The sequence below is a fragment of the Enhydra lutris genome, unplaced genomic scaffold, assembly GCF_002288905.1.
Source record: "Enhydra lutris kenyoni isolate GAN:26980312 unplaced genomic scaffold, ASM228890v2 scaffoldscaffold39, whole genome shotgun sequence".
NCBI classification, from domain to species: domain Eukaryota; kingdom Metazoa; phylum Chordata; class Mammalia; order Carnivora; family Mustelidae; genus Enhydra; species Enhydra lutris.
In genome coordinates, this window is record NW_019154123.1 from 9,686,301 (window position 1) to 9,709,197 (window position 22,897).

Below are 22,897 nucleotides of genomic sequence, written 5' to 3' on the forward strand. Positions count from 1 at the left end.
CAAGAACCATATGATACTCTCAATAGATGCTGAAAAAGCATTTGACAAAGTACAGCATCCCTTCCTGATCAAAACTCTTCAAAGTGTAGGGATAGAGGGCACATACCTCAATATTATCAAAGCCATCTATGAAAAACCCACCGCAAATATCATTCTCAATGGAGAAAAACTGAAAGCTTTTCCGCTAAGGTCAGGAACACGGCAGGGATGTCCGTTATCACCACTGCTATTCAACATTGTACTAGAAGTCCTAGCCTCAGCAATCAGACAACAAAAGGAAATTAAAGGCATCCAAATTGGCAAAAAAGAAGTCAAACTATCACTCTTCGCAGATGATATGATACTATATGTGGAAAACCCAAAAGACTCCACTCCAAAACTGCTAGAACTTGTACAGGAATTCAGTAAAGTGTCAGGATATAAAATCAATGCCCAGAAATCAGTTGCATTTCTCTACACCAACAACAAGACAGAAGAAAGAGAAATTAAGGAGTCCATCCCATTTACAATTGCACCCAAAAGTATAAGATACCTAGGAATAAACCTAACCAAAGAGGCTAAGAATCTATACACAGAAAACTATAAAGTACTCATGAAAGAAATTGAGGAAGACACAAAGAAATGGGAAAATGTTCCATGCTCCTGGATTGGAAGAATAAATATTGTGAAAATGTCTACGCTACCTAAAGCAATCTACACATTTAATGCAATTCCTATCAAAGTACCATCCATTTTTTTTTTCAAAGAAATGGAACAAATAATCCTAAAATTTATATGGAACCAGAAAAGACCTCGAATAGCCAAAGCAATATTGAAAAAGAAAGCCAAAGTTGGTGGCATCACAATTCCGGACTTCAAGCTCTATTACAAAGCTGTCATCATCAAGACGGCATGGTACTGGCACAAAAACAGACACATAGATCAATGGAACAGAATAGAGAGCCCAGAAATAGACCCTCAACTCTACGGTCAACTAATCTTCGACAAAGCAGGAAAGAATGTCCAATGGAAAAAAGACAGCCTCTTCAACAAATGGTGTTGGGAAAATTGGACAGCCACATGCAGAAAAATGAAATTGGACCATTTCCTTACACCACACACAAAAATAGACTAAAAATGGATGAAGGACCTCAATGTGAGAAAAGAATCCATCAAAATCCTTGAGGAGAACACAGGCAGGAACCTCTTCGACCTCAACCGCAGGAACATCTTCCTAGGAACATTGCCAAAGGCAAGGGAAGCAAGGGCAAAAATGAACTATTGGGATTTCATCAAGATCAAAAGCTTTTGCACAGCAAAGGAAACAGTTAACAAAACCAAAAGACAGCTGACAGAATGGGTGAAGATATTTGCAAACGACATATCAGACAAAGGGCTAGTGTCCAAAATCTATAAAGAACTTAGCAAACTCAACACCCAAAGAACAAATAATCCAATCAAGAAATGGGCAGAAGACATGAACAGACATTTCTGCAAAGAAGACATCCAGATGGCCAACAGACACATGAAAAAGTGCTCCATATCACTCAGCATCAGGGAAATACAAATCAAAACCACAATGAGATACCACCTCACACCAGTCAGAATGGTTAAAATTAACAAGTCAGGAAATGACAGATGCTGGCGAGGATGTGGAGAAAGGGGAACCCTCCTACACTGTTGGTGGGAATGCAAGCTGGTGCAACCACTCTGGAAAACAGCATGGAGGTTCCTCAAAATGTTGAAAATAGAACTACCCTATGACCCAGCAATTGCACTACTGGGTATTTACCCTAAAGATACAAACGTAGTGATCCGAAGGGGCACGTGCACCTGAACGTTTATAGCAGCAATGTCTACAATAGCCAAACTATGGAACAAACCTAGATGTCCATCAACAGATGAATGGATAAGGAAGATGTGGTATATATACACAATGGAATACTATGCAGCCATCAAAAGAAATGAAATCTTGCCATTTGCGTTGACGTGGATGGAACTAGAGGGTATCATGCTCAGTGAAATATGTCAATCGGAGAAAGACAACTATCATATGATCTCCCTGATATGAGGGAGAGGAGATGCAACATGGGGGGTTAAGGGGGTAGGAGAAGAGTAAATGAAACAAGATGGGATTGGGTGGGAGACAAACCATAAGTGACTCTTCATCACATAAAACAAACTGAGGGTTGATGGGGGGAGGGGGGTTGGGTGAGGGGGTGTAGGGTTATGGACACTGGGGAGGGTATGTGCTGTGGTGAGTGCTGTGAAGTGTGTAAACCTGGCGATTCACAGACCTGTACCCCTGGGGATAAAAATATATTATATGTTTATAAAAAATAAAATTAAATTAAAAAAAAAAGATACTCAGGGGGAAAAAAAAGTTTGCTAGGTCTCAGTGAATTTGGGCATTTGAACTCACTAAACCTCCGCTGCCTTATATCTAAATTAAGGTGTTAATAACTTCTATCTCTCAGTGGTAAGAGAAGTAAATGAACAAAATGCTCCATATTGTGAGTACTTATGATTAGCTCTTGAAGTTATGCTAGTTAGTTAATTAGGAAATATTAAAATGCAGGCATCATTTCTTCTCGCCTAGGGTAATTGTCACAATAATACAGTTATTTCCTACAAACACAAATTTGAGAAGCTTTAACTAATAAATTCAGATTACTTAGATGCCATTTGCCATTCGAAAGCAATGGTTTCCTCAGTGCTATTCAAGTCACCTAAATGCTTTAATGCCACTGACAAATGAATACTGGTTTTGCACCAGGATAATTTGATCAACGAATATTTAATAAGTGACTAAGTAACATTATCTGATTATTTCCCCTATCTGTTGGCCCTGGGACCAGCATTGCTTTCTACTTACAGCGAATAGCAGGGAATAATTTATGCCTTACCCATTTCTGATGCAGGACCATTCACAATATAGTATGTGGATCAATAGAGAATAAAAGCTCAGTTATCTAGCAGGTTCTTGAAATGTCAAATCAGTAGGTTAAGCCTTGAGCACTTGAGCATTTCCTCAGATTGCCACCAGGAATAGAAGAAACATGGGCAAATATTAAATAAGTATAAACTGTGTATATTGGCAAAATGCTTGTCATTTTGCTAAGCTGAAAGATGGGCAGTCAAGGATACTGGTGATTAGAGAAGTCATAATACTGGGCATAAAACAGCCACCACGGTGTCTGGCACTTTGCAGCTCTTTAGAAAACGGGAGTTCCTGTTCTCTGCTCCCTGGGCTGTTGCTGCTGTACCTCAGCCAACAGTCTGTGCAAATTGAAGCAGTCCCAGCACGCCACTTCAGCAACTCTGCCACAGCACTGCCTTTCCAAGAAATTCTCCCGATCCCTGACCCGTGCTTTGTCACTGCCTCTGAACTTCCCTAACTGATTTGGCACTTAGCATTTACTGCCTGCTATTATTACAACTCTTTCCATGTCTTTCAGCCCATCTCTTCCAAACTGGATCATAAGTTCCTTGAGGGAAGGGCTGGCTGATACTTCTTTGATTTCAACATACGCTGGATGAGTCATTGCTTAAAGCCCCAAATACTCATTTTATATCTCCCACACAAGGAAGGTGGTAGGAACCATCCCCTATTATATGGTTTGAAACTCTAAGAGATAGCTGGGATTAAGGCCATTAAAAGAACATGATAAAATAGGAGAAACATATGGGGCCGAAAATACTGATAGAACCCTAGTTTAAGAATTCTGGCCTAAGAAGAATGAATACTTGATCCAGGTAAACATTCACATCTCCTACTATTCCATGAGAGCCGTCTTGTAATTCAGTAAGTTTCCAATTAGGTGTTTATAGATGGAAATAAGCATTTATTTGGCTTCAAACCTTGCCTCTTTATCTTACGGATGGTATGACATTGGGAAAGTTACTTTGTTTCTCCAAGCTTTAGATTTATCATCTGAAAAATGTTGATAAGAATGGTGTCAATCCTGTATGTTAGGAGGTTCAGAAAAGGGAAATTAAACAAAAGGTTTCAACAGAGGAAATTCACTATAGGGAACTGGTTTTCCTGGGGCTAGAGAGTTAAATGAGTAAAAAAGAGAGTATAGAGGTAACGTGGATATAATAACCGCAAGAAGGAGTTTCTGTCCTTGGAGATGGATAAAGAAGGGGGGAGAAAGCGCACTTATCAGAACATAGAAGCCCAAAAGAGGAGCCGTGAAGAGCTATAAGAAACCAGGGCTCTGACTTTGGATGCGGAGGCGCTCCCAACGGATGCAGGGATCTCCAAGACCCAATGAGGTGGTTCTGGGAGTGCCTGAAGATGCTGAATGCTGGGACCACGTGCTGCTGATTGAGGTGGTCTGCCCCTGAAGGTACATCAGACACATCAGAAGCAGGCAGTCTCCTCGCTCTGCCTCCTGCTTCCCAGTCTTCCTCTGGCGCCCCTAGGGGCGGAAGTAACTGAAGTGGGCTGGCAAGGAAAAAGGAGGTTCGCAGAGTCCAACCCCAGCGTTACAAAGCACAGCACAGAAGGTTAGGTTTGGAGCTCCCAAACAATAGTATATTAGTTTGTCTGTTCGTTAAAAGGGATAGTAATAGTGCCCAATCCATAGATTTTTCCTTTTAGATTTACTCTGGGTATTGTACTGAAGCATTTAGCACAGGGAAAGAAACAAAAAAAAACAATTTCAAAGTGTTAAATATTTATTATTGTATTGGATGTTTTCTTTGTTTTTGTTTTATTTTTAACTAAGGGATCTATCAAACATCCTTAATTTACTGTATTAGGATTAATAAAATTTGATAACAGTGACCTGTTTGAGACTATAAAATGGAGGTTCAAACATATACCTGGAATTCAGACTCATGTAATTCATAAACACTAAGGATAAACAGTACGTTGAGAAAACTAAGTTCCTATCCTTTCAAAATCAACTGTCAAGTAAATGGTTACTTCATCTGTCCAGAAAATGGAATTCCTTGACATCATAGACTTTCACTGCTAATCTATATGCATATTAAAGTGTTTGTCACTGATTTTCTAACTAGTGCTTTTAAACTCTTCTGATTTTAATAATATGTCTCTACTGTGTTTTAGGACTGAATAAACAGAACAGCTATAGTATGGCATATTCTCTTGGTGTGAAAGAAGAATTTCCCTTACCACCAATCAGCATGGTGCAGATGGAGAAGATCTTTTCCGCATCCGTGTTAGCAGAGACATTCCCAAACCCAACGCTGGTGAGGCTGCTGAGGGTGAAGTACAAAGCGGCAATATAGGCACTTCGGATAGATGGGCCCCCTAAGGTATTGTTGCCGTAGTATGGAGATTCTAGTCTCTTTCCCAACTCATGGAGCCAGCCTGCGATGGAAGAAAGAATGAGAACTTAAGCCCAAAGAGTAAAGTCCCAGTATAAGCACCTGGCTGTAATCATAAATGAACATATAGGGACATACTAATTTGCTCAGGAGAAAGAAGAGAGAAAAGTTAAAAGGAAGCTAAAGGCTAGGAATGAGATTCCATTGCTACAAAGCAAAAATATCACTTTTATGCAAGCTGTTCTGTATAAGACACAGCAGAGAAGTGGGCCTTCAAGAGCAGATGGGTAGTCAAAACTAAACGAGTTACCCTAATACTGGAGATTACCTGTAGAGATAGAAACTGAGATTGCTACTGTCAGTAAGAGTGTTGTTCAGCACCTTTCTCAATTGGAATTTTAAGAGACAAAAATGTCTAGTAGGTATTTTTAAACCCTACATGATGACAAATAGCAGCAACCACAAGAATCTAGACTTCACACAGATGAGAAACACTGTACAACCTTGCCACATTTTATCCACTTGGGCTGACATCTAGTTGGCTTACAAATAGCTCATGTTACCTTCCTCAGGAAGCCTTCTCTGGAACCCATCCTGCCTTTGGGGATGGAGGGGGAGATCTGCACAACTAACAGTTACTTGCAATGGAACTGGAGTGCCCCTTGCTGCTGTTTTATACTGCTCGTGTATATATGAGCCCCAACTAATCAAATTAAGTGCTTTAAGTATATGCAGTTTATTGTATGCAAATTATGCTGTCATAAAGCTGTAAAAAAGCTACATTAATAAAGATGGTACTGTAATAGCAAGTATGGTATTGACAATAATAGAACAGAAACACAACACAAAGACCACCTTAAAATCTTTCCTGGGTGGCTCAGTTGGTTAAGCGGCTGCCTTCGGCTCAGGTCAAGAGCCCAGCGTCCTGGGATCGAGTCCCACATTGGGTTCCCTGCTTGGCAGGGAGCCTGCTTCTCCCTCTGCCTCTGCCTACCACTCTGTCTGCCTGTGCTCGCTCTCTCTCTCTAACAAATAAATAAATAATAAAAAAAAACTTTAAAAAAAAAACCCTTCCTTGGAAATACTTATCCTCTAAGGTTTTGTATTTCAAAATCCTATCTCTTTCACTGTATGCGTGTATGTTACAAAACACTGTGACGACTGAGCTGAACCCATAAACTTCATAAGACTTTTGTTAAGAGAATTATTCACTGACCACAACTTTCTTATACACTCTTCATTTAATGGCTGCCCCAGAAGAGATCAAAGTCATGACACTTTTTAAGTAGTAATAATGCTGTCATTATCAACTAAAGTTATAGATTATGGAACTGTGCTAGGTAATTAAAATGCATATTTTAAATAACTGGGAACTCCTTGAGACGGAGGAGAATTGCTTAGTGGCAAGTATCGTGCCTTTTTCATCCTATGTCTCTAGAGAAGTGTTTCTCAACCTTTAGCTTGCCTCAGAAACATCTAGAGGGCTTGTTAAACAGAGATAGCTAAGTCCTATCCCTGGAGTTTCTGGTACAGTTCAAGAGGTTGGGAGGAGGGGCTGAGAATCTGCCTTTGTAATAGGTTCCCACATGATGCTGATGCTGCAGATGGAGGGGACCATGATTTGAAAAGCCACTACTCCGGAATAATGGTTCTCAACACTGGCCATGACTGGGAAAACTTTTTAAAAAAGACACTGCCCAAGTGCCACCTTCACTAACTGCATCAGAATTTCTGTTGCCAAGACCAGGTACTGGCATTTTTTCAAAGGTTTCCCAGTAGAATCTAATGTAAAGATAGAACCTAGAACCACTATTCCAGAACTTATCAAAGCACTGACAGGAGTAAGTTTTAATAAATGTTACTTTAAAAAGTGAATAAATTAATGAATGTATAAATGATTCTTGCACTCTGTCACAGTATGAGACAGTATGACAACACTGACGAAATAAAACAGCACATGTGCATTTGTAAATCTGTCCTAGAATAATGAAAGTATGTTTTGATAATAGAGAATAATAACAAAATGTAAGTTAGACATTGTAAAAGGTGATGCTGTTAGTAAACTATGTCCATTTACTCTATCTGGGTAGGCTTTGTGAAGGAATGAACTTTAGTGATGGGGTTCAGAGCAGACTTCCCTAGAATGTGCCACTTTGGCATGTGAATTATTTGAGGTGAAGGCAATCAAGGCTTAACAGACTCAAGAAGAGCCTTTTACTTCCCTCTCAACTACCTAAAAGAATTTAGATAAGGGTCTTGTACCAAGAAGGGAGCTATTACCAGGGATAACTTTTTATATCAGAATAGCAAACATTTGTTTACCAAACATTTGCTCTTCTTATCCTCCAAAGAATTGTCTTCCTTCCCTTTGCAGCCCTTTTGCCTTAGCTCAGGATGGCATATAAACCTCAGCTGCCTGTCTTTGACCCCCTCAAGTCTACATGAGACTTCTATATGTACTAAATTAAATTGTTCTTCTGTTTGATTGTCGTGTGTCAACGTAATTATTAGGCTAGCCAAAGAACATAACAGGGAAGAAGGAAAAAATTCAACACAGATTTAAATTCAACACTAGATTCAACACAGATTTAAATCTGGATTCTTCCATGTATAGGCTATAGGAATGACTAACTTCTTTGAACTTCACTTTTCTCATCTGTAAACACAAGGATACTGTCTAACTTATAAGGCTGTAGTGGATCAAATGATGTGCCACATATGAAAATGCCAACTACTGTTACTGGCAGAGGGTTAGTGTGTCATATCTCTTTTCTCTCTCTTGCTTCTCTTACTTACACTGGAACAAGAAAAGTACAAAAGCCAGAAAGGTAAGAGAAAATAAGGGACCACAGGTGAACTGTAATGGATAAGGAAGGTGGTGATCCCATCTATTCAGTAAAATTTAAGATAGGGATTAGCATTTCCTAACTAATAGCAACAAAAGGGAGAGAATCCCAAAGGCAGTAGTTCTTAAAATTGGAAGAGTTATACACCCTTGTGTGAATCTGAACAAAGACGTGATCCTTTTGTCAGAACAAAGTACATGTGAAGATACTTGTACCACTCTGTATTCATTTTCATTTAGCTCATGGCTTCCTGAAGCCCTTTCATACATATCAGATTAAAAAGCTCTTTTTAGCAGTTTAAGTGAGGGGGAGGAGGAAGTAATAAAGGTCGATTGGTTAAAACTTAGTTTAATCTTGTATAGAAAAGATTTGGAAATAAAGACAACTTATCTAAGAGCAATTGAAGAGATATTACAAAAGCAAATCAAATGTGTATTTAAAAAATATTACGGGTATATTTATATACACTGTAAGAAGGCAGTCCAGATACAAAGGTCATATCAGGAAGCAGAGATAACATCTGAATTTATCATCATATTCGGGTTGTTGATTTCTTAGGATAATGCCCCTGTAGGCATTAGATCCCAACATTGTCAAATATGAAAACCATAGGATTCTGAAGGGCTAGTGGGTTGACTATTTCTCATGCGTCTTCCAACTTGTGCTCTGAAAGGGATGTCATATTATTTCTGCTGGACAAGGAAGGGATTAGAGGGATTTGTCCCTTTATTCCATATTGGTCATTTCTGCTAATTACTGGGAAGCTGAAAAATGTCATTTCACCCAAAGAGTAAATATTGAATGACCTAATTTTTGTTTTAGTTGATGCACAGAGGAAGAAAAAAAATCAGAAATAATAAAGCTACTCCTTCCTCTTGGGTGAATCAGCTACTCAATCAGACTATGAAGAAATATCTGGATCCATCTATTGATCTTAAATTAAGGTATTCATTTACTACAGAAGCCAGTTTTCTCACCAAAAAAAAAAAAAAGCAAACAAGCCAACCCAGTCAATATATTTGGTTAAAACTCCTTAACTTGAATAGAAGTAAAACACTTAAGAATTCTCTGAAACAAATCAGTGTCCATATAGGTTTATTTCTGTGATAAAGTAGGATAAAAGTTTATATTAGGACATACAGATTATATTAGATTATATCCTCATTCAATGCATGTTCATTTACAATGTGTGAAGCTATCTCAGAAGTGATTCAGGGAGCAAAACACAGAGGAACAACAGACCTACTTTTGTTGATGTCTCTTTTCTGTCTAGCCAACTGTTCTGTCTATTTTCAGAAACATCTTGTTTTTTAAGAAAGGTTGCTACTAAACTGTGTTACAGCTGACAGAGCAAAAGCAATAATGATGATGACAAAACCTGGTAACAAGCAAAGGAGGTAACACCCACAAATCCCGGGATTGGCTCTGTGGGCTAAATAAAACTTTTTCACAGAACAGCTCGTCCAAAATGAGAGCACATGTTCACTGTAACAAGACAACATGTCACAGTACTGTACAGAAGAAACAGTTTAACCAATTTGGAAGCCAATCTTTTTTTATGCTGGAGAAACTTGTCTCTAAAGGAAGGGATGTCCTAGAACAGTCTGTCTGCTTCTGCTCAATTTTTTTTTTTCCTAAAGAACATTTTGAAGGAAAAATACATATGCAACATAAAGTAAAATCTAATATACTGAATAAATTGCCCTCTCATAAAAACAAAAGATATAAAATAATCCTGTCCTTAGTGAAATTGATTAAATAAATAAAAGAGTAGATTTTTGGAATAAAGATCAATTTTGAAGATAGAATGACTCTTAATGAACATGCCCATAAAAGCCTGTAATTTAGTATAATTCAATCCACATATTTTTCATTGAATACTTACCATGGGCCCAATATTTTGCTTAATCACATACTTTCAACTCTAAACGGGAGTTTCTAATTATTTTACTCTTTAGGTTTCCTAAAATAATTTACTGACTTTTAAGATGCAAATGTGTGCACAGTTTGTAGAGGTGTGACCTGCTTTATACAACATATGTATTCTTGGAATGTTTAGGTTAGCATTTGGTAATTAACAGATATTTTAGGTTTAATGAAAGGAATAGGAGCATGTTAAGGAAAGCCTATGGTGAATTTCTTTGTCATATAAAATACCTTAGTAATATGAAAAACTACCCGGTAAAATATAAGCTTATGAAATCTGATTTATATGTGTGTGTTAAGATGTGATGTATGGATAGAGAAAAGAGAAAAGGGACTAGCACATACCTAACCAGACCTGGAATTCAAAATAGTACTTTACCTAATTTGGTATGAATGAACCATGTTGTATTAGCACTTAGCTAGAAGCAAAAATGAAGCCCATGCTGAAGTTTTCTCATTACTAATTTGGCACATGGTTTATATTTTACTGAGAACTTCCTGTGCTCCAGACACTGTACTAGGACGGTACATCTTCCATCTCACTTATAGGCACTAACTCCATGGAATAGGTATAGTTATCATCCATATTTTGATTCATCATTTCATTAATCATCATAACAATTTAGAAATTATTGTCCCCATTTTATTTTTTTAAAGATTTTATTTATTTATTTGACAGAAAGAGCACAAGTAGGCAGAGAGGCCAGCAGAGCTGGGGGTTCGGGGGAAAGCAGGCTCCCCGCTGAGCAGAGAGCCCAATGTGGGGCTCAATCCCAGGACCCTGAGATCATGACCTGAGCCGAAGGCAAACACTTAACCCACTGAGCCACCCAGGAGCCCCTATTATCCCCATTTTAAAGTTGAGAAAGCTAAGGCTAAGAAATTAAATAGCTTGTTCAATATGGCGGTATTAGGATTTTAAACCAGATATGTGTGCTGTTGGAGCCCAAGTTCTTGACCACTATGCACAGTACTTCAATGCGCTACAGACCTAAGAGTACAGTGTTGCAGTGTACCTGAGTGCCTTTACAAGTAAGGTGCCATTCTTTATTACGGCATACATACATGGTAAGGAAGAAATAGTCTTAGTTAAGGCTCCTCAGAAGCAGACACTGAGACATGGCTTTAACTATAAGTGATTTATTTAAATGTTGGCCTGTAAATATTTTTAGAAGGGAACAGGAAGGGGAACAGAGGGTGGAGACAGCCAATGAGATATGCCTAATCAAGCCAGTTATCACCATAGGCAGCTGGAGCTTAATCCCACTGGAGAACCTCTGGGACCGGTGTGGAACACACCCCATATTGGAACAGGGGAGAGGGCGGCTCCAAGGGAGTGTGAATTCCCCACCATTGCCATGACTGCTAGCGAAGGAGACTTCGACCTTCTAGATCAGAGGACAGTGCCTCAGGCATAGACACAGACTCTAAGGATGGGAATCATACAGAGAAAGGGGACATGGTAGAGTACCAACAACATTTTCGACAGCAGTCAACACTTACTAAATGTCAAGTATTTTACTAGGCTTTCACATAACGTTATTTTCATACAACTATCACAATTACTCTGCCTTTTTTTTTTTTTTTAAACTGATGGAGTCCCAACAGAGAATTTCAGCAATTTTCTCCCTTCTTTTAGGGAGTTTTAGAACTGAGAGGCAAATCCATACCTCTCTAACTAAACATCCATGATCTTTCTGCTATATTAACTGCTTATAAAGAAGTAATCATTTTAAATGATCTTTTTAATTGTGCTTGTTGAAACCATTATTAAATCAGTTTGCATTTCCAGTGGCCACTTTTGCTTAGAGTGGTGGATTGTGTCCCAAAGGCACATATCATATCAGAGAAAATAATTATCCAAACATAATCCACACTGTAGACATGGGATAATATGCCATTTAGAACCTGAATATGACTTCAACAGGGATCAAGAGGCTTCTAATGTAAATTCCAAGCACTGAAAATACTATAGTTAACATTTCCTTCTCCTCCCTCCATTCTTAATCCTTCCGGACTTCATTTAGATGAGAGGTAGAAAAGCACTGTGAGTCTTACAATTCCTAAAGCAGGAGGTATCTGACTGGGAGAGGCAAAGCAGTGGGAGACAATCATTGTGGCACACAGCATGAGGACTTCGCTGGTCTCTTCAGTGGGAACAAGGGGCTAAGGCGTGGGCCTGCCCAGCTGCAGGGGTGCTTGAGAGATATGAAGACAGGTGTCAGAAGTCTGACTGTGTGTACATGCTTATGTGGGTTTGTGGGGGTGGTGATGGTGTGGCAGTGGAAAGCCAATGCATTTGTGATGTATTGTATCTACTGTTATACACATTAAAAGAAGAATTGTTAACCCCAAACAAATTGTTACAAAAAAGCTTAAGATTTCATCTCCACTGTCTCTTAAAATTTTTATCTATGTATTTATCTCCATTCCTTAAAGTTCAACTAGCACCTGTCACTATAGGTTTTTGTTTTGTTTGTCTTTTGATTTCAATAAACTTTTTATTTTTGGATAATTCTGACTAATACAAAAGTTGTGAAGAGTACAAAGAATCCCTGTATATCCTTTACCCAGTTTCCCTTAATATTAATATCTTCATGTTTATCAAACTATGAAGTAAACATTGACACATTACAATTAACTAAATTAATAGAATTTCTATAAATTCTAAATCATAAATTAAAATTTAATTATAATTTATAATATATATTATAAAATATAATTATAATTATATATAATTAAATATATTTATAAAATATAATTATAATTTAGAATTTAATTATAAATTTTAAATTATAAAATTATATATTGGAATTTCTGTATTTTAATGTAAGAAATAGAGTTAAGGAGACGTGCAGAGACTTAGATCCCAAAACTTATTCTCCATCTTCCACTCCAAACCCCTTTTAACAAGATGTGACTAAGGATAAGACTAGAAGGACACCAGGCTACAGTGGTATTTGACACTGATTTGTTGATTACATTAAGGAGAATGCATCAGTAAATCTGAGGTCTCAATTTGAACAGGAAATCCATCACATGGAGTTTCACTAATCACTCATTTTGGTTCTCAGAAACCTAGAGGTGTCTTACAGTTCTGAAATGGTGTAACTTACTCCTGGGATAAAAGCCTGAAACAAAAAGGATTAACCCTACAATGATAGAGACTGAACTCTGAGTCAGGAAATGAGGGTCTTAATCTTGGTCCTGCCATTGATTAAGTTGATGTATGATCCTTAATGCACCAGTTAGGTCTTCCATTTTTCCACCTTGAATATGAGGTGAATCGATTGAGTAATCTCTTTTTCCATAATCTTTTAGTAATCTTTCCCAGGTTTAAGATTTTATGAAACAAGATCCGATAACATTTCATCACAATGGTTGACTTTCTTAAAGCAAAATGCTTGTGCAATAACCCATGATCTTATGGATTCATTTTTTATTTGTTTTTAATTATTTGAGTGGTGACCCATCAGCAAATATTGATAGGATAAGGATGGAAGGTTTTCACTTTTTGATGCATGTATCATTTCTGCTGCGTTTCCACTGCTGAACAATTTTTCAGAAGCAAATTTTATGTGATATTGGTACTGTCAAGGAAAAAATGTACCACCTGTGCAAAAACCAGTTTGCCAGTTCTCTAAAGTCTACTTGAATATTACGTTTGTATAAAAGAATATCACTGAGTACTGATTACTAAGGTATAGCATTGCACTTAGGCAATGATGAATTTAAAGTTTATACACTATGGTAAACTACCAAAATAGACCATCATCACATGCAGCAAAAAAACAAAAACCAAACAAACCAAAACAAACAAAACAAACAAAAACACTCTAGAAAGAATGAGAAATGTGCAACAACCTGAAACTACAATTGAGCAGTTACTGGAGGGTTTTCTGACTGATCTAAGAAGTGGCAGTACAGGCCATCTGTTTCCAACCACTGAGGCACTTCCAGATGCCTCCCAAATCTTGGCTAAAAATAGAGGAAGTTCTAACAAAGATTAGGATCATGGCTAAGTTAACAGAACATAAACTATGAACTAACTGTCCTATATAAAATGCTCATACAGTCCACAATGCTTTCGGATCTGCCTTAACATGAACATTTTTTCCTGAGTAATTGCTCATGTTTTTCATGGCTTAATGAGTTCGTGAGACACTGGTGTCTAGGCTCAGAGCATCATTTACAAAGACAAGAACTTATCATTCAGTGAGAAAATTCTAATCCAAAGCACTCACCCTTTGCACAAAGGGACAAAAACATGTTTCAGGAAAATAATTTAGGATGAAAATAATTGAATCCAGCCAAATAATTTTACTTTTCTGACATGCTAAAGTTTATTTTCATTATCTGCCCCCAATTGCCTTTTTGTTCTCTCTTTTCTCTCAAAGATTCAGAATTGCTACAAACTGAGGAAGAAAAATGAATCGACACGTCCCATGTTTGCAAACAATTTCTCAGCTGTAGTAGTTGGCTAGCAGTCATTTAAATTAGGAGGATAGGCTCTGACATCCATTAAAAAGGAATCTCAAGTTTCTCTGGTTTGTAGAACTTCAAAATAAAGTTCTAATTACATTTCTTCCAAATGCATTAAAGGAGATACATTTTCTAACATCTCAATTATAAAAGTAACTCAAATACATTAAGCCATATGATATGCTGGAATGTTGCATTCAAATACCCCGCTAAAGTGTCCTCTGGATTTTATTTACCTTTACTTGGTACCGGGACTGTTCTAAAGGCATTTTCTTCAAGTTTCTGGGAAATGCCCACGTGTCTTCTAAAGGAGAACAAAGGCTGACCCTTCAAAGTTGGTGTTTTATTTTGACACGTGGGCATTTCCCAGAAACTTGAAGAAAATGCCTTTAGAACAGTCCCGGTACCAAGTAAAGGTAAATAAACTTATTTTAAAATAAGTTTTTAGCCGCACATGACTGAGCAACTGGATATGAAGTTAATACAGGGCAACGGGGTGTACCTGAGACTTCTATAGGTGGCATGGAAATTTTTACAAATGAGACATAGACAGAGTGCCCAGAGACAACAAATCAAGGAGCTAGAGATGCAGGGAGAATGCAGAAGAGAAACATGGTCACAGAAAATGTGTCCGGCCAGGGAGTCCAGTAAACGTGGATAACCCAGAAGGCAAGCAGTGCGGCACAGGAAAGTGCTACTTAGTTGTGCGATGTTGGCTACGTCACTCATCCTCTTGGGGCCTAGTCTCCCTCTGGTTAAAATGGAAAACATGACAGTAACTCACCTCATAGGCTGCTGTGACGTCAAGTGACACAGGCCACACAGAGGGCTTAGCAGAATGCAGTATTAAACATAGCAAGCACTGGATAAAAACTATTCTGACTGTTGCTGCTGTTGTCTGAAAGGAATGAAGATTTTCTGTCTTACTGAAAGTAATGTAGACTTCTAAAATCCTTCATTACTGAAGATTGGTATAAAATATTAACCCAGCATTTCATTTCCATCCGTAGAAAATAATGAACACAGAAGCAGAAGTAACATACATAATCATATCATTCTTGCAAATCCAGGATTTTGCACAATTCATACTACAGTTGCCACTTTCCCTCATGAGGTACTGAAGACACGAAATGGATAGAACACAGGCTCAGAATATTCTGTCATCAATTTGCTTTACTGTTACTTGACTTGTTATGGTCAAAACAGTTTGCCATAATATTCTTGCTTGTGCCTTTGTGTCTTGCACAATGGTCAGACCACACACTGATCACACAATGTGCTGAATATTTTATATAGTATTTAATTTAATCCTCTATTGTGTAAGAGTTTCTTACAACTCTAAGAGCCAAGTATTACAATCTAAAATGTTGATATTAAAATATTAGTACTTGGAAAGGCCAAGTCAAACATGACCAAGAGTAGACATTTCTTAAGGAGAAGGACCAGCTTTGGAGTCTGGGTTTGTCTGAGTTGACATTTCTTACACTTGTTAATATGTCATCCTACCTCCTGACCCTTCTTGTCAGCCAAGGTTTTGGCTTTAGCACACTCCTGATCATCTTCATCTCTCTCATAGAAATGGCTGCCCCAGTTGATTTTTCTGTGTAATTGCTGTTCCCTCCCACCTGACAATAGAAATTTCCCCTACTGTCTTCGGCTGCTTATAGTCACCATCATCTAGGACGTGTGGTATGGAGACGCGACGTTATTTTTTATTTTGAGCATGGAAACTTCTGTGATGGTCTTCACTGCCCCAACACCCTCACCTTAGCTATTATTCCAATAACTCCAATATTCCAATAATAGCCTTAGCTATTATTCCAAAGGTGGTTGGTGGGAATTGATGTGTTAATGGTGAGCATAAGCAAAAGCTTGGGGAATGTGAAAGCTTTTTGGAACTGTAGACTGAACTCTCAGCAAGTCCCCAAGGTTTCATTTTCCAGGAATAGAACTCTTTGGTTACCCTCACGTGGACTTTGCAAGAGACTTTATATAGGTCAAGCCCATGCTGTGGAGAAATTAGAGACCACACAGCTTTTGTTTTTCTTACAAAAACCCACTTTCCTACATAGTTTCTAACATCTTATTAAAAATATTAGATAAACTAAGCCCTTGGAATCATGTTTTAACCATCCCATTCACTGGCATCTGACTTTTCATTTGACCCGGAGATGCCAACTCTGTTTACAAATTATTACTTGGCGACCATAATGCCTTTGTAATGGATTTGAAACAATGGAAGCAGGGCTAAGAAATGGTTTCGTCTCCAGCCCAGCATGCGAAAGTTGGTTTAACTCACATTGTAATCAAAGTAGAGTATATAGCTTGTTTACATATTTGCCTAAGTCCTACTCTAGCAGTTTGGGGGGGGAAATGTGTTTATACTTTCACTGGATGATATCTTCTGAAATACCTTCAATCCGGGTTCTGGAAAACATGTTTCAAAGACCATGGGGCAGATTTTATAGGTGTCATTCATGGAGAAAGCTGTCCCACTCTGGGGGTATTGCAGAGGCAGTAAGAGACATACGGTAATGAAAACAGGGAAATCCAAGGCCACCAGAACATCCAGAGAGGAAGTGACAAGAAGCTGCAGTAGGATGCCCAGGCAGGGTTGAGGGAGCAGTGCGGGGCCCTGTGAGCCCAGGCTGTGGTGGAGACGGAATCTGGCTACCAGTTCCAACTGCTGAGGACCCAGGAACATGTAGGTTACCCTGTAGGTTACAGCCCTGGCTCTCTCAAACACTAGGGTTGAACCCAATCTGCCTCCCTTCGTTCCCCACCCTTCAGCTTCATTTCTACTCTCTTCTTCCAAAATATAGCAGCATTTCCAAAGTTTGAAAATACAGTTGTCAAGGCCTCGGCTGCAACTTCACCCACATTAGGAGGTCCCCTTTTTCAAGGTCATAGGAGGCCAATTCCTGTTACTGATTTCCCTTTTCCAAACATCCCGCAGATGGTTCATGTCTACCTTTGATGTTTTGTCTCAGAATTGAATGCAGTCAATTTTTGTACTTTGTTTTTTGTGTGTTTGTTTTGATCAGCGGTTGTGCCTTCATGACAAGACTTGGTTCCCGAATGCTCTGTTATCATATCCATTTTCCAGCCCAGTGTACATTCAGATCAGTTCTCTTTCCTAATAGCCCCTAATTCATTAATTAACTAATCCACTCACTTAGCAAATATTTAGTAACCATACATAATGCTGGAGATGGAGATGCTGTGTGAGATGTAAAGATAAGGGAGCTGGGTCATCCTTGCCTTGCAGTCTACTCAGGAGACTAATCATAGCCTGTGTTTGCCTGAACTCAGTGCCCCTTGCTAGAGCAATTAGAAATGATTTAAAGAAGGAGAGTATTCAAATTGTACTGCAAATGATAATAGAGATGGAGGGAAAGTGCATTTTGGGAAGCTAAATAAAGGCACTTGCCCAGGAACACTTAATGCACGATGGAAGAAAGGAGTTTGTGTAATTTGGCTGAAGTTAATGGTACAGGAGAGGAAATCATGTAAAGTATGTTTACCCTGCAATTTCACAAACTTAAAAATATCCTCCTTTTCTTTCAACATATCAGAAGTCAACAAAAGCAGCCAACCAAAAGAAAAGTTGGGTTTAAACTGCTACATCAAAGACTAATATTTGATATAATGGATAACTCCTTGGCAAGAATGCTAAGCTTTTGATTAAATTAACAGGGAAAATGGTCAAATCATTCTCCCCCTAAGTGTGTGTGTGTGTGTGTGTGAGAGAGAGAGAGAGAGAGAGAGAAAACAAAAATAACATGGGGATGAATTTAGTATAATTCTTACTAGAGTCAGGGGTGTTCCTTCAACTTTATTTTGAGAATACTCATAATGCAAAAAAAAAGAGAGCGCATTCTTAAAATCTAGAGATAACTTTGAAAAAACAATAAGGCAAAACTACTGAGGCCTTGAGGAACTGCTGGAGAAACCCATAGGGGTTCATCTTAGGGTCATTTGGTCTGACAAAGCTCAATAAATGTAGAAGAAGAAGAAACACTTTTCAGTCTTCAGACAGGCTCATACTGAAGAATTTGGGTTATTGGCATTCAAGTCTTATGCTGGTATCTAGATTATAATTCCTAATCATCATGAATCATCATCAATATGATGCAACACTTACAAACATTTCTCAGGATTTTGCAAAACGCTTGCACCTCCAGTGATTTCATTTAGGGCTTATTTTTATCCCCTCTCACTTTGCAGTAATCTATGTAATCAATTTTTCATTTCCATCACTTAGCCCTCTGTTCCTCTCCTCCCCCTCCTGCCACTGGAGGCCTCACTGCCCTTTAATCTCATCTGATTATCTGCCTGCTGCTCCCATTAGACCGCGGCTTCTTGAGAGTAGGAATTATCATTGTTTTAGAGCTTGATTCCCAAGCCTAGCTCAGGGTGTGGCACCTAATACTCACTCAATACATATTTATTATGGGATAAAGCAAAGCCTTCTCAATCATAAAGGCTACAGAAGAGAGACACTTGCCATGAATATAAATCAGGCTTTGGGTCTGGAGAATGGCTCAGACTGTAGTCCCATGACTTCAGGGCAGCTAGCCCTCTAAGTTCTGGCTCCTGCAACTAAAAAAGTAACTAAAAATGCTTTCCTGTTCGTTGAGAGGCTTGAAGAAGATAATTTTGTCAAGCATCTGTCATGGTGCCTGGGGTATGATTACCACATAAAATGTTGGATGTTTTTCACCTTTTCTTCAGTCTTCCATCACTTTGTCACAAATAACTAGATGATTCCAAAGCAAATCAGCTTTCTAAATTAGAAGATGAGTTGACAATTAATTTTCATCATATATCATGTATATAACTAAAAATGGACATACGCCAGTGGGGAAATTTGGGTGTTTGAATAAAGTGATCCATTAATATAGACAGATAATAATGTATATTGAGACATCACCATCACTTAGCAAAACCATATGTTTCCTGATTTATTCCACTGAGGTATCTAAAAAATTTAAAGGATATGTTGACCCACTATTTGGATTGCAAAGACATTTGATGCCTCTCTCCATCTAGATGTTATCATTGTTCTATCCCATGCTCTTGGTTCCTTGTTCAAAGAAATAAGCATATTTTAATTATGCTATCCAATTAATAAGCATGGTTAGTAGAAATGAAACAAATATAGTTGATGATGTTTACAACAGAGCATGTTCAAGCTGGCTAGTTCCCAAAACAAAATGACCTGACTGAAAATAAACATTCTTTAGGAACACTGAAGACAGCAAACATTGATTGGGGACAAACTAAACACAGTAGAAATAATCAATAAAAAGTAAAATTCACAATAGCTAAAACTGCACACAAAACAAAATTGTTGTTGACCAAAAAATGATGGAAGAATAAAATCTTCTTAACAAAAATTAGTTCTTTAAAACTTACATTGGGAAAATTGGACTTGGTAGAAATGTCACAAAAGAAAACTCATTCTACCTGATGTGGGATTTGGAAAAATTGATGGTTGAATTAAGTCTTTGGTGTAAAGTTTACATATAAGAGAACTTACCTTGATAAAAGTAATTTCAATAGAAATTTTAAAAGGGAAATGGAAAGGAATGATTTAACACTGCTGAATAGGTATTTGATCCAAAAATTTAAAAAAGTGTAATGAAGTTGTAGTAAGTGTTTTATAGATGAGAAGTCAGAAATGCTGCCGTTCTGGTGAAAATGTCTGTATTACTAAATATACAATGGAAATGTCATTAGAGGTCAGAAGAGTAAGGACAAACATCCGCAGAGTCAGTTAAAATGTAAGGTTCAAAATGATGGGATCAAAACATCTATCTTCACTAGCCATCAGGGAGGTTCAAATCAAAACCACATTAAGATACCACCTTACACCAGTTAGAATGGACAAAATTAGCAAGACAGGAAACAACGTGTGTTGGAGGGGATGTGGAGAAAGGGGAACCCTCTTACACTGTTGGTGGGAATGCAAGTTGGTGCAGCCACTTTGGAAAACAGTGTGGAGATTCCTTAAGAAATTAAAAATAGAGCTTCCCTATGACCCTGCAATTGCACTACTGGGTATTTACCCCAAAGATACAGATGTAGTGAAAAGAAGGGCCATTTGTACCCCAATGTTCATAGCAGCAATGGCCACTGCCATTGGCAAGTTGCCAAACTGTGGAAAGTACCAAGATGCCCTTCAACCAATGAATGGATAAAGATGAGGTCCATATACACTATGGAGTATTATGCCTCCATCAGAAAGGATGATTACCCAACTTTTGTATCAACATGGACGGGACTGGGAGAGATTATGCTGAGTGAAATAAGTCAAGCAGAGAGATTCAATTATCATATGGTTTCACTTATTTGTGGAGCATAAGAAATAACACGGAGGACATGGGGAGATTGGGGAAATGGGGAAATTGGAGGGAGAGATGAACCATGAGAGACTAGGGACTCTGAAAAACAATCTGAGGGTTTTGGAGAGGCGGGAGGTGGGAGGTTGGGTGAGCCTGGTGGTGGTTATTATGGAGGGCACGTACTGCATGGAGCACTGGGTGTGGTACATAAACAATGAATTTTGCAACACTGAAAAGAATAATTTAAAAAATAAATAAAAATTTAAAAAAAAAAGAAAAAATCTATTTTCATCAAAATCAATTCAATATTTGGTCAAATAAAGATTTTTTCATTGTTTGACTGATGCCTCAATGCAATTATTGATTCATAGAAAATAGAAGCTTTTACTAAAATAACTCCACTGAGCTTGCCATCCAAAGATGGAATCTTTCCCTTCCAGAGAACGAAAAACACGTGATTCACCAACTTTAAAGAATGTAAAATCCTCTAAGTTGTCAGTGGCAATGAATTGCTGTTTGTCCCCCTCCCCCTCACCAAACACACTCAGTATGGCCATAGGATTTGTAAAGAATGACGACCATAACATGACCGACTTACACCATTCACCGAGTATGTTGTCGGCAGAAAAACTGCAAAGCCACATATGCTTAGTTGTCAACAAAATCATACTGGATTATTCATTTAAGAAGATCTAGCTCTTCAGAATCCTATTACACCATGGTATTATTTTTGGATTCCTATAAATATATTTGCATTGCTATGAACAAGCATTTTTTGTATGAAACATACAAAACACTGCATTGGAGACATGAGTCATGTCTCCTCAGTTCTGACATGTTTTTAAACCAAGTGCTAACTGGCATTTTGAAATCATTTCATTGGTTATTTCCTAGAGGGTCGAAGCCATCACATATTCCATCATATATTTCAGCCAAAGAATAGCTTTGCAACCTGTAAGCCTAAGGCAGTATATTTTAAAAATTAATGGGATTAGCTAGCTCTAAAAACATGAATTTATGGGCAAATGATAAAATTAGAAATACCACCCCCTTGTGTATCACACTAAAAAAAAAAGCCAACCTTGACAGAATTCCATTTCAGGCTAGGAAGACTGCTAAAAATAAGCCTGTAGTCTGACCATCAGCTGCAGATTTTTCAGTAAGGACTACAGGCAGTTTGGGTGCTGGCTTCAGCGCTGCAGATCAAGTACCTAAAGTTTCTTGGAAACAAAATCGGCTGCCAGAGCCATGATTTTAATAAATCAAATGATGGCTACAATAGCTGCGGTGGCTACGGCAGCATCAGCTGTTAACGTGACTTGAGCATCCAAGAATCACTTTCTATCACTTCTTCATTATAGGTGAGGAAGCTAATCCTGTTTCTATTTTACGGAAGAGGATCAGTGCCTTACTTAGACAGGTAAGCGACACACAAACACACAGAGAGGGTCAGGAGAGGATCCAGGTTTTGAAATCCGAATCTAGAAATCACATTCTTACAAACTGTCATGTGACATCTGATCCTTTGAGACCAAATGTAGGTTCACAGGAAGCTGTCCAGTCACGGATTAATTTTCGATGTCTTCATAAGAGAAAATGGATATAGAGTTTGAAAGCTGCATAAAGCTTGATGTACATTAAACTTTTATTTCTGTCGTTAGTATTTCCATGGAGGGAACCTTCTGGCATCCAATTTCTGCCAGTCTATTTAATTTTGGTGTTGAGAACAGGGGCAGGGGCAAATATACAAGGAAACAAATCTACAATTTTTGCAAAGAGAGACTTCGTAAGTCATTTCTATCTTAACAGTGTTCTGGTCTCTGAGTTTCTGAGGAATTAAATTTGGGATTTGTCTCTGTCTTTCCTGACTAATCTTAGTGGAAATAAACAAAAACCAAAAGACTCGTGTCCAAGTAAGCGACATGACAGCAAGGAGATTTTAGCAGCAAACTCACCTGGGTCTTAGACTACGACACATATTTTAATGATTTCTTTGGTTGTGGCTATTTGGAGAAACCC

At 38.1% G+C, this 22,897-nt stretch overlaps 1 protein-coding gene across 1 annotated transcript in view; it reads right to left on the bottom strand.

Annotated features, from left to right (window-relative positions):
- The window catches only part of LOC111155055 (potassium voltage-gated channel subfamily H member 8), a 388,581-nt gene that overhangs the window by 83,381 nt on the left and 282,303 nt on the right, over positions 1 to 22,897 (bottom strand). The window contains exon 8 of the mRNA XM_022515084.1: positions 5,123 to 5,320. Within this exon, the coding sequence (XP_022370792.1) occupies positions 5,123 to 5,320 (198 nt within the window). The remainder of the gene's footprint in view (positions 1 to 5,122; positions 5,321 to 22,897) is intronic.